Source organism: Sinocyclocheilus anshuiensis, unplaced genomic scaffold (assembly GCF_001515605.1).
Source record: "Sinocyclocheilus anshuiensis isolate Anshui unplaced genomic scaffold, SAMN03320099.WGS_v1.1 scaffold536, whole genome shotgun sequence".
Lineage (NCBI taxonomy): Eukaryota > Metazoa > Chordata > Actinopteri > Cypriniformes > Cyprinidae > Sinocyclocheilus > Sinocyclocheilus anshuiensis.
Genome location: NW_015557179.1, coordinates 712,857 through 725,195, shown reverse-complemented (window position 1 = coordinate 725,195; position 12,339 = coordinate 712,857). Strand labels below are relative to the sequence as shown.

At 37.9% G+C, this 12,339-nt stretch overlaps 1 protein-coding gene across 3 annotated transcripts in view; it reads left to right on the top strand.

The window, feature by feature from the left end:
• The window catches only part of LOC107678588 (methylcytosine dioxygenase TET1-like), a 50,594-nt gene that overhangs the window by 2,232 nt on the left and 36,023 nt on the right, over positions 1 to 12,339 (top strand). For 2 of the 3 annotated variants that reach the window (XM_016473915.1, XM_016473917.1), the window contains exon 2: positions 1,302 to 2,828. In XM_016473915.1, the coding sequence (XP_016329401.1) occupies positions 1,473 to 2,828 (1,356 nt within the window). In that variant the 5' untranslated portion in view covers positions 1,302 to 1,472. The remainder of the gene's footprint in view (positions 1 to 1,301; positions 2,829 to 12,339) is intronic. The other variant, XM_016473916.1, reaches the window with a different exon arrangement.

Below are 12,339 nucleotides of genomic sequence, written 5' to 3'. Positions count from 1 at the left end.
TTTTTGACTAATTATCCAAATAATGTATAGTCCTACAAAGCTATTATTATCAGAGCATATGAGCAGAGCATAGCGTCACTGAAGGTAGCATCATTTTAGCAGTGTTGCCCAGTACAGCTGAACTAGCCTACACCATGTTACAGCACAGTAGCGCTACTACAAACCGGAACAAGTAGGCCTATACTGCATAGAAATTTCCTGTCAGCACATTATTTGAGCGGACTTTGCTTTTCCGGTACACGAGCGGAACGCACATTCATAGATCGGAATATTGAGCGGAGCGTCAAACCGCGTAGTGACGAGGAGAGTGAAACATGCGCGCTGAACACTGCCGGGTGGGGTACGACGCGGCGCGCCATATATATTATTGTAAGTCCATACATCCGATTTAAACGCGGACGGGGCTTTCCTGATAACTTTCCGCGATGCTGCCCTCTTTATTTTACTAACTTGCTGCATGCTGAAGGTAACCCAGCTGACCTCACCAGAAAAAAATCAACACCACTATCTAGTGGATTGTAAAGAAATTGATTTTATTATTCTACCAAATAGTATAATAAAAGATCGATACTTGGCGTCCGTGTATCGATACAGTATTGCCACAGAAAATATCACGATACTATGCTGTATCGATTTTTTTCCCCCACCCCTAGTAGGGAGGGACCCTGACTTACTACACATTGGGACACTGATAAATCTATTTCCAGCAATGTGACAACGTACTTGTCTTGTAAAACATCACCATTGTTATTTATCAACAACAGCAGCAGGACTAATATCTTTCTGACAATATTTTGTAATACGGTTTAAAGTACATTATGAAAAATAATTTGAATGTACACTATATCCCTGCAACATTTCAGCCTTAAATGATTTACAAATGTTAGCTAGATTATGGTCACTACTGTGACTGTCTAGCAATATGTTTATGCTGAAATATAATTAAATGAATTAACGGCTTGACTTTTCAAGACTTCTAACACATGCCATGGTGTGTATTGTGATGTCTTGTGTAATTAACTTTTCCCACTTCAGAAATGTGATGTGATTTCTGTTAAATTAACTACTGTGATACGACTCCCTGACCATGACACCTGAACTAGGAAGCTGATTGCGACATCAATAGTTTTGAAGTGAATTTTGTCAAATTTTAGGAGAACACTAATATATAGTTGTCTTCAAAGCCTACAAATATGGACCACAAGCCACATACACCAATATTGATTTAAGGGGTCTTTAATAAACATAATAAGATGCTGCATCATGATACATAATTCGATAATTAATTGTCCTTTCCACAGGTAGCCATACATCCATATGTCATCAGTGGAAAAATGTCAGTGTGATCTTACTTGAAACAGGGAGCATTACATGAAAGATCTGAAAAGTACTGTTGCCCAGAGTCATCTTTATACTGTTTTCCATGCCGGCTATCCTGAACTCCTCCTCCCTCACCCTCACTGGCTTCAGCTATGCCTCACACTCCCAAGAAGTCATCTTGTGCATCCAAAAAGCAAAATGTTAGGAGGGTGAAAGCTTCCACAACTAGAAGGCAAACAGTCAACTTGCTCAAAGCGAATGGCGAGATCAGGAAGGCCATAGACAAGAAACAGGCAGCCAAAGCGACCCAGAGGACTGTTGTCAGCAAGCCCAGTAAGAAGACAGTCAAGAATGTCCTCATTGTTAAAGGATCCAGGCACACGCGTGGTTCTTTGAACCAAAATGGCTTGTTGTCAAAACTTAATGGGAAAGGGAAGTCACCTCGTAATAGTGTCTCATGTCCGAGGGAAGTTGAGTCCTACAGGAGAGTGGTTACAAAGAAAAAGGGAGGTCTGGAGATCAGGGAACAGGATACTGATACTAAAAGGTCAGAAGTTCATGATCCTAATGGTGATGGACAACAAAAGGGTGCTGTAATTCCCACTGAGGGACAGAGTGTTAACATAAGCTCAGAGGAAACTGCGGAGGATCACAGAGAAACTGTTGTTCACAACACTGACAAGGCAGAGGAAGAGACCGTAAAAGCAGGCACAGAAACTGTGCAAAACTCTGCTCCTACCGAGCAGCTGAAAACAGCGTTTGTTGAGCAGCATGACCCTCACGGCCCCGTCAATAATGTGGACTTTGCCTACAACAATAATACCTCAGTCCCAACAACTCCTGCCCCTTCACAGTCAGATAAGTATGTTTCAGGACAGATTGAAGAGGTTCAACACATCGTTCCACACATGAACTTTCCCGACAATTATTTTCAAACCACTCCAGAAAACTCTACAGAAGCAGGTGAGACTGTGGCCTCCGAAGTGTGTCAGTCCTCCAATGAATCACCAGCACTTGAAAAAATTGCAAATGCTCCCCAGAAGGAAAATGAGTTTGAAAGCACTGTAGACGTGGACACCAAAGATGAAAATGGGGATGATGAAATGTCGATGAAGAAAGAGGGGGCGCTTTCTCTCCTCTCGCTGAGCATGACCATTTACAACAGCACTCTTTGTGAAATGGGCCGTGGGCCTCAGGCGACGGCGTCGCTCTCCAGTAGCACAGAAAGCACCCAGTCCTCGTTTGACAGCGACTCGGAGTTGGTTCTGGAGCACGAGGCGTCAGGAAACCCTTCTCTCCAAGTTGAGGATATTCAGCTGCGTTTACTTCAAGTTCAAGAGAGGGGCAGGAAAAAGAGAATTCACTGTGGTGTTTGCACACCTTGCCTGCGCAAGATCAACTGCGGGGAATGCAGGAGTTGCCTGAACCGAAAAACGGGCCATCAGATCTGTAAGCTCAGGAAGTGTGTTGAGCTGAGGAAGAAGCCCCTCATGATCTATACGGGAGAGGTAAGGCAACTTTTTGATGTCGCTTGCCCTAACTTTAACATTTTGAATTAAAGACAAGTCAAAGATGTTCAGTACAACATTTACTTGCTTTTAAATTAAAGGGGTCATATCATAAGGAATCAACCTTTTCTTGATCTTTAGAGTCCAAGTCCAAAAAAGCATTTATTAGAATTAATTTGGAATTTTTTGTGATGTTACACAGATAAATGCATTAGTTTACACATCAGTAATTTCTGTTGGGTGATGCAAAACTTCCACCTAGTCATAGAGGTAATAAGGAAATGCCTCAAAAGTAGTGGAACTTTCCGCTCTGCATATCTTTCCCAAAGATCCCCAAGTTAAACTAAAGACTAAAGTTCATTTTGAAGGTCCATGATCATTTAAGTCTCACCAATAACTTTCAGTGAGGATTGTCTGGTGATTCTGTCACAACTATCACACAGCAGCAGAATTACGGTTGTCAGTCTTTTTTTGAGTGCTAAATATGGTACTGTTCGTACATGGTTTAGTTAAGAAAGAGATTGACAGCTGCATTCTTTAACTGTATGGCTCCCTTAAATTTTCAGGACTTGCAATTAGATTTTGAGAGTGTGTGCAGATGCAGAGAATGCAGACATGCATTTCTTATAAATGCAGCAGCAAAAAAAATGTAATAAATAACAAATTTCCCACCATTGTCTAATTTATTTTTGGACGTAAGCTATTTTCTGCGAATGTACAAGACTTCAGATTCAGCCGCAATAGGTAAATAACCAGAAAAACAAGTGCAGTAAATTGTAAAAACAGTGTGTTTATGATTACAATAATAAATTGCAATATGATAAAAAAAAATACCTGTTTGCAATATCAAGCAGCATGACAAACTGTTTTTTTTACAGATAAAATAAGTGGCTGACAGTGGAAGACTTGCACATTCAAAATAAAAATGGCCGCTCCCGCTCTTAAGCCGCCTTTCCACTGTCTCTGACAAACAACAAGAGATAGACCTAAAGTCATTCATTTCCAATGAAGAGTAGTGTGTGAGCTGCGTTGAGCTCTGATCATATGCGCATGCAGAAAATTCGGATCCGATTTGAGCTTCGGATGCGTTAAAATATTTGAACTTCTGCGGTTAGACCTTATGCGAACACCCGACCAGATGTGATGTATTCTAATCAAAACTATGAGCGTGAGGTCAGAATTACTGATATTTTTCCACTTTAACGTTATTCTGTAAACACTATTTCTGTAAAATGGCGCTTTAGAATAATTATGGGAGAAATAATTATTTTAAAATAAATCATTATGTATGTTGATTTAGCCCCATAAAACCTAACCTACTATGTTTTTATTTTGGGGGTCATTTTATTTTGTGTGGATATATTTAGACATTCATTATATTCAATAAAATCATTCATTTTACCATGGTGAATAAGCTGAGGGTATTGCTTCACGACCAGTTTGAAAGTTCTGTGTGACTGCTGCTAGGGGGAAAAATGCGACAATCATATCCAAATGTCGGAGACAGTGGAAAGGCACTGTTTTCATAGGACTGTTTTCAGGCATAACCCATCACATGATTTACCATGAGTGTTGCACGTGGCTTATATTTAGCGAGAGCAAATGAATGGCACTCTACATATGTTAAGTGTCCATGTTACAGCGTGTCCTCCTTTTGTGCGTGTGTCTGATAGATGAACAGTTTGTTTTATGCATGTTTAATTCGGGCAATGAGAAGTGTTGACACTGTCATTGTGCTGGTTAAGACCGAATTCCTGGCATTTTTGAGTCTAGCTGTTTTTTTTTAGTCTCTGTTTGAAACAGGATTGGTGTTTGTGATTAAACACTGATTACTTTATTCTTAGATCCTTTGTCAAATTTTCCAGTAAGGAACTGAGAATATAAAACCACCCATGTCACTTTAGTTAGGATTCATGTAGCTCAGACAGTAGGGCATGGTGCATGGTAAGAATGTCAAGTTCATGTGTTCATTTCTCAGGGAATGTACAATATGATGAAATGTATAGCTAGAATGCAATGTATGTTTTTGATAAAACTGTCTGCCAAATGCTAAATGACATTGTAAGCAATCACAACATTTTTGACGTTTATGCATATAGCTGCTAGTTTTGATCAGTCTGAAAGTTGAGCAACACTTAGGCCCAATCCCAATTCTATTTTATACCCCTTCCCCTTTTCCCTTGAAACAGAGTGTCAATCTTTATCAATAAAATCCCAGAAAATATTGAGATATTATTTTTTGTCAATATCGCACACCCTTAGTACCGACACAAAATTATTTGCAACAGTCGCTTTGTCATGTAGACAGCCTCAAGCTGTTGGTTTATTTCGTTTTTTTTTTTTGGCTGGTAGAATTATGAATGGCCGGTAACTTAAAAATTTAGTAGCCAAGTTGGCTGGTGAGTAAAAAAGTTAATTTCAATCCCTGTATATATACATACATATATATATATATATATATATATATATATATGTATGAAGAAAGTCATACAGGTTTGGAATGCCATGAAGGAGAGCAAATAATTTTGAGGTGAACTATCCCTTTAAGATGACTCAACATTTTGAAGTCGTGACTATTTACAACATTATTTAAAACCAGGCAAATTTGTGTACCTGCTGGGAATACAGTAATTGTTCAGAATAAGTGCTGCTTGCATTTGGCATTGTAGCATAAGGGAAATTAAACAATCAAAATAGGAAAGCTTCTGGAAGAGTGCGTGAAGAAGGTAGGGGGCAAGAGACTGAAATGGGAGTCATACAGAATAAGCTCGAGGGCATTGACTGCTGCTCAGCCCAATCTAGATTTTAATTACTGCTAGTGAAGCAACCATTCACATATCTCCAGGGTGGCTCGGCTTACCTCTGAATTAATGATGCACAGGGCTCAAGTGAAACCATGGGCATGATTCTAGGGGTTAGATGACTTTTGACACTGGACATATGAACACTGAAAATGTGGAAAAATGCAAACCGTTTCAAAGGATACTTTTCACAGACTCCGGTGGATGTGATTTGCATATTTTGTAATAATTATAAGGTATATACATATTAAACCTTTTTAACATAATTAAAACTATATACTGAGTGACATACCATCTTTGTCATGGAAAACACTTGTTGGTTCCCATTGAGTTTGCAGTTTTAACATGTTTGCTTTAATTTATTTTCAAGATCTGAGGTAAACTGTCTGTTGTTGCTTTCAGTATGGCTATAAATGTCACGCAATATGATATTCAAACTCACATTAAGACAATTTTAACATTGAATAAAGCACATAATTAGTACCTGAGATTATCATTGTCATAGTTTGTATGCTGTTGTTCCAGCTGCGACATTGCAGAAATAGAAACTGTTTCTAAAATAGAAACTTTGTGTGGTTAGGACGGGGAAAAAAAAAAGATTAACATGGAAAAGATACCTTTTATCGTGGGTCGTGGCGTCATGGGTAGGATACGGTGTTATGCTAAACTGCTATGACATTTATTTTAATTAAATTTTAATTATGAATTATTTGTATTATTATTAAAATTAAATGTTAAATATTATAATTAAAATTATAATTAATTATAAGTAATTATTCAATAATTAATCATAAGTAATTATTCAATAATTAATCATAAGTAATTATTCAATAAATAATTATAATTATTCAATAATTAACATTAACAATTTTTCTAATTTTACTTTTACTTTTTATTGAATTTTTAATTTTACTTTTATTTATTTTTTATTTTACACCAAACCCCATTATGAAAGGTACTAAGGTACACAATAAAAAGTTATTTATAAAGAAAGAAAGAAAGAAAGAAAGAAAGATTGTCTGTCTGTGAATTAATGAATGAATTCACAATTTGTTATGCTGCAGCCTTATGCTAATCAGCTTTATTTAAAATTTTATTTTTTCTACATAATTAATTTGATTAATCTTTATTTTCAATTAATCTCCATACCCCATAATGGCAAAGTAAGCTAAAAACAGATTGGTGATAATTTAGCAAATTTATAAACAAACAAAACAAGCAGAATTTGGACCCCCATATTTTGTTTTGCAATAGATAAATAAAATACTAATTTAAGTTGAAATTATTCTATCATGTGAGATGAAAGACTTCATCTCAATTCAGATCAATCCTTGAAACTAGCGCCATGTAGCAGACTGGTTGCCAGGGCAACAGCCAATTATATTAGGGATGCACCGAAATTAAAATTCTTGGCCGAAGCCGAACAAAATGAAACACTGGGCAGAAGGCCAAATACCGAACACGGTTTTTCGCATTTTTCCCCCCATGTAGGCCTATTTTGCAATTTTTTTATTTATATTATATTTATATTATTTATATTTTATATCATATTTATTTATTTTTTTCACCATTGCATAAATTAAATAGCCAACTTGAATCAGGCATGTATTTTTTACTGTACAAATAAAGGCAGCCTTGCTGAGCAGAAGAGAATTATTTTAAAACATTAGAATAGGCCTATATTACAGATCCCAATTTGAACCCTGTGTGAATGTTATAATACATGTATTAATAGAGCTGTTGTAGGGTAATTATTATTATCATTATTATTGTCTTACTTTTTATTTAATTTCACAGAAAGATCTCAGTGCTTCTTTTTGTTGACAACAGCATGCAGATTTATAAATGATTCTCATTACGAATTTGGGAAGATTTTTGTCGCACGTATCACATTGTCACATGCCTTTAAAAAAATTCACAAAAATGTTACTGAGCAACTGACGAGTAACTCAGTTTCAGCGCAGATTTCCCTTGCGGTTTGGACTTTGAACCCTGGTGCGGCGGGGAAGATGTTTGTCGCACGTATCACACTGTCACATGCCTTTAAAAAGTTCACAAAAATGTTACTGAGCAACTGATGAGTAACACAGTTTCAGCGCAGATTTTCCTCACACTTTGGACTTTGAACCCTTGCGGCGCGAGCTCGTGCAGCGCTGTCAGAATACATGCAATTTGTGCGTGCATTAGAAAATATAACATTCTGCAGTTTATTTACTAGTCGTTTGAGGCCATTTCGTGATTTTAATCATCATACAGTAGCCTAACCACCAGCATCAGCCACCCTTCGTGCTTGTAATGATTTCTGCGTCTTTCTCTGATAGTTTTGAATACTTTCACACTGCCGACATGTTTGCTGCATTAGTGTGTGCCTCTATTTGATCGCGTTAGTCATTAGGCCCGTTTCCATTACCCTTCAAATTGCAAATACGACTAATGGAAATGCGTCAATTTCGCAAAAACGCCCATACCAGGATAAGTGGCTTTCCTACCATTAATGCTTAGACAATTTACACTGCACACGTCTGCGGTGCAGTGTGGCTCTGATACGGCCACTGAAGCTGATTACGGCCACTCTAGTCAATGCTTGTGTTTATTCCAGCCACGTCACGCACATTTCTCAAGCGGCTCTCTGTGCTGCTTATGTAAAGATACACGCTTACGCCTCCTTTGAATAAATATAGCTAAAATCCCACCAAAATCCGTTGCCATGACTTATCGCGAGAGGCAAAAGGTTACGTTTTAGTCGCATAACATTGGTTAATGGAAACGCCGTCATTTCGCAATACTTTTTTATCAACATTTATAAAATATCGCCAAAGTTTTGCGCAAATCTGTAATGGAATTTTTTAATATGTACCGGCCTATTGTTCGGTACATATTATTCGGCCTTTTCGCTTATTCGGCCGAACACCGAAAGATATTTTTTTGCTATTTTCGGCCAAATAATTTTGGTTGCCGAACATTCGGTGCATTCCTAAATGATATAATCGTTGCTGTCACTTTGAGTGTTTGAGACTGTCCTCTAACGTCTGTCTGTTAGTAGTTGTCTGTCAGAAACGGGGATGTTGACAGGATTACACCAGATTGAGGCTCGTAAATGAATCAGTCATTTCCCTAAAATTTAGGCCAGCGTTCAGCCAGGGCCACATCTGCTATAGTTATAGTCAGTCTTTAGTCAGGTTGTCATCAGTGTCTGGTTGTGAGCGGGTGGTTTGTGGCCTGAATGTCTGTTGCACTTGGATTGTGTTTCTTTATCTTTAAAGGGTTGATGGGAAAGGCCATCTGTAATTACGTAATTAACTACCTAAGAGGGTTGTTGTTTGTGCATCCATCTGCCCATAATGGGTGTCACATGAGTGGAAATAAGTGCAAGAGGAAATGTAGATGCTTATGAAATATTAATTTCAGTGATATAATTCACCCTCTGTTTGATGTGCTTAGTGCTAAAAATATGTCCTATTTTAGTTTAATATACACTACTTTTCAAATGTATGAATAACAGAAGGGATGTATTAAGTTGTTTAAAAGTGACAGTCAAGAACTTTATAATTTTACAAAAGATTTTGATTTTAAATAAATGCTGTTCTTTTGAACTTCATGACTCAAAGTCCCATTTAAAATATATTAAAATAGAAAACAGTTATTTTAATTTAATTTAAATAAATAATTGTAACTAGAATCGTCGTCAATAAGGTATTTTTTTTTGTCAAATATTAGTTTTCTTTTTCTAAAATCAGTCATATTTTGTAGACTACAAAAGAGATTTCAAAATGGTTTTAAGTTTGAACAGTTAGAACTGTTCTGACAAGAAGATCAGGATCAACCTGCGTCCACACCTACTATATCAGGTCAAAAGTTAACAAACATGAAACACTGGTGCTGCCAAACTGGATCAGATGATCCTGATAGTGTGTATGGGTAAGACTTACATGTGCTCTGAGATATCAACATGCTGGGTGATTTGTGATCCAGTATAAGAGATCAGTTGTTGCTTTTACGTAATCCGCTTTGTTTTTGCGACGTTTTTCTTTAATTAGTGTTATTGAACAACATGACCCCTGGGCTAGAAGTGATCACATACCACATTTCACAGCCTGTGCCACAACATGTCTCCTTCATCACTGTAGAATAGTCATAACAATTATAAGTAATGTGTGTTTTGTTTACTTTTCAGAGCATAGCTTTTGCTACGGGGAGAACTTTGCTGGGTTTGTGATTTAGATTAAATCTCATGTCTTGTCTGTTCGTTTTACATCACCGGGTCTTTATGATCATGTTTGTTCCATTCCTAATTATAAGGTATATTCATACAAAAACAAAACTCATTTTGCTGGGTGTGCACATCTGCCATCCAGCTGTGACACTCCCAAATACACCAACACCCAATGAGATTTCGGTTAGCTTGCCCTTTTTGCCATGCCTCAGAGACGGAGTTACCGCCGTGTGCTTGTGAATGGCACAGGGGGCTGCTTAGCTTGGCACAGTCGAAGAAGAGGGAAATCGGGAAAATGAAGGGCAAGAGGGCTGTTGGTTCAGTCAGGTCTGGTTTTAATCACAAATGACAGTGTGCTGAAGCCAGGCAGGATGCTGAGGTAACGCTTCAGAATACAGTGGCTTCAGTTTATGTCACACATGTCTTGATTTACTCTCAAGAAATGTTTGGACCAGTTCGGGTATTAGTAAATGCCGACCGGAAGGTTTAAGTCATGGGCTTTTCTGTAGTTGAGGGGTTTGTGTCAACGATCCCAAAGGTAGATACAGCAGCCCATCCTCCCCTGGGCTCTGCTTTGTGTTACAGGTAAACAATATATATTACCCTGACTGGGAAAACGCTACCTAGTTTCTCAGAAAACCATGGCGACTTTCTGTTCTCCAGGAAGTGTTTATTTGGATTGAGTATGCTTCTCAAGATGGTAACTAACCGTTTTTTTTTTTTTTTTTTTTTTTTTTTTAAGCTGTGGCGTACAACAAATATTTGATGTTACTAGTTTAGTTCACAGATGATTTGCGTTGAACGTTGGATGTTTTTTTTACTACTTCCATGTGCTAATGTCCTAATTTAATCGACTATGCAGAGAATTAAATAGGACCTCCATGTAACTATTTTGTTTTGTTGGCTTGTTGTCAAATCCTCCAAACATTGAAAAGCAAGAATGAAGCAGTTATTATAACTGACCCCCACCCTCACATCATAACATGCCCTGTCACTTTTAGAAATGACTAAATTTGTCTCCCTCGTTTTTTTGAGACCTAATCTTTCTATTTTAAGAGCTTCATTTTTGTTGGCTGCAGTGTGAAGGAAAAGAAATGATGGCTTTTAAATCTAAGCAGTAGACTCTGCCAATTGGTTGCTTTGGCTGTGAGCTGAAAACATGCAAGCGATTAAGTGATGGCACTCATCCACCTTATAGCAAAACCAACCCCTTCTTTATTATGTTTTTTTTTTTTTTAACAAATACAGAAATTGAAATCATTCTGTATGAATGGAAAAAGAAAGTGGACACTACAAACAAAGGCGAGGTTGCATGTGACTGAACCTCTTTCATAATCAGCACATATCATATTTAAGAATAAAAGGAACTTGACTTTTACAACTTCCATTTTCATCTCTTATACATTAAGTAATGTTTTGGCTGTGTGTGGAGAAAAGCTAACGAGAGTGTCGGCGAATTCTACATGATGGAGCTCAGGATTGAGCTCAGATCCTCTGCGAAGACCTCATCACCTCGATGACCATCGGCACAAGACCATGGGAACCAGACACGTCCTCTGCACCTGTGTTGCAGCCTGGAATTAAACCATGCCATGCTGGTTTCATCTGGCCAGAGGAGAACTGGCCCCAGACTGAGCCTGGTTTCTCCCAAGGCTTTTTTCTCCATTTCTGTCACTGATGGAGTTTTGGTTCCTTGCCACTGTCACCTTTGGCTTGCTTAGTTGGGGACACTTGACTGATTGCACAGACACTATTGGAAGAGAGCTGAACTGGATGATGACATCACTGAATCATCAATGAACTGACTTTAGCTCGAAAAATGACTTTGTTATTGTCTTCTTGCATTATTGACAAACTATTTTCCTGTTTGACACTTTAAAGCTGCTTTGACACAATCAGTATTGTATGAAGCGCTATATAAATAAAGGTGACTTGACTTGACATACCATATGACCATTTGCATAGTTCATTTGCACACTTGTCAGATCACACACACAATCAAAAAAGAACAAAGAAAATGACTGGTCCACTCGCAGTGGGCTGAATCTATCCAGACTATCCAGTGTGAGTCAAGTTAACGAAAGGTAAAACAGGTGTCTCATTTTTGCTCTGAAGCTACCACACTGCACAAGGAGACCTCTCTGAAAACCAAGCTAGTAATATATTGTTTAGGTAGTTTATAGAAAATGTTAATTTAAGTTTTTGAACCAAATTTTGGGAAACATTTTTAAAGACTTTTCACAGTGTAATAGTACAAAATACTGTTATTTTGAATACATTTAGCCTATGTGTCCAGATGTGTGGCTTTCCTCAGTGCGATTTATTTCAGAATCAGAAATAAGGAGACATTGTCTTTTATATTTTACTTCACATCAAAATCGTTCTACAAATAATGGAAACTAATATTACCCACCACCATCCTTAGGGGGGTGCAACTGGTGCCCCGTGCCTGAGGGGGCCCCGCGGTGAACCGGGACGCGAACGGACCAAGGGGGAC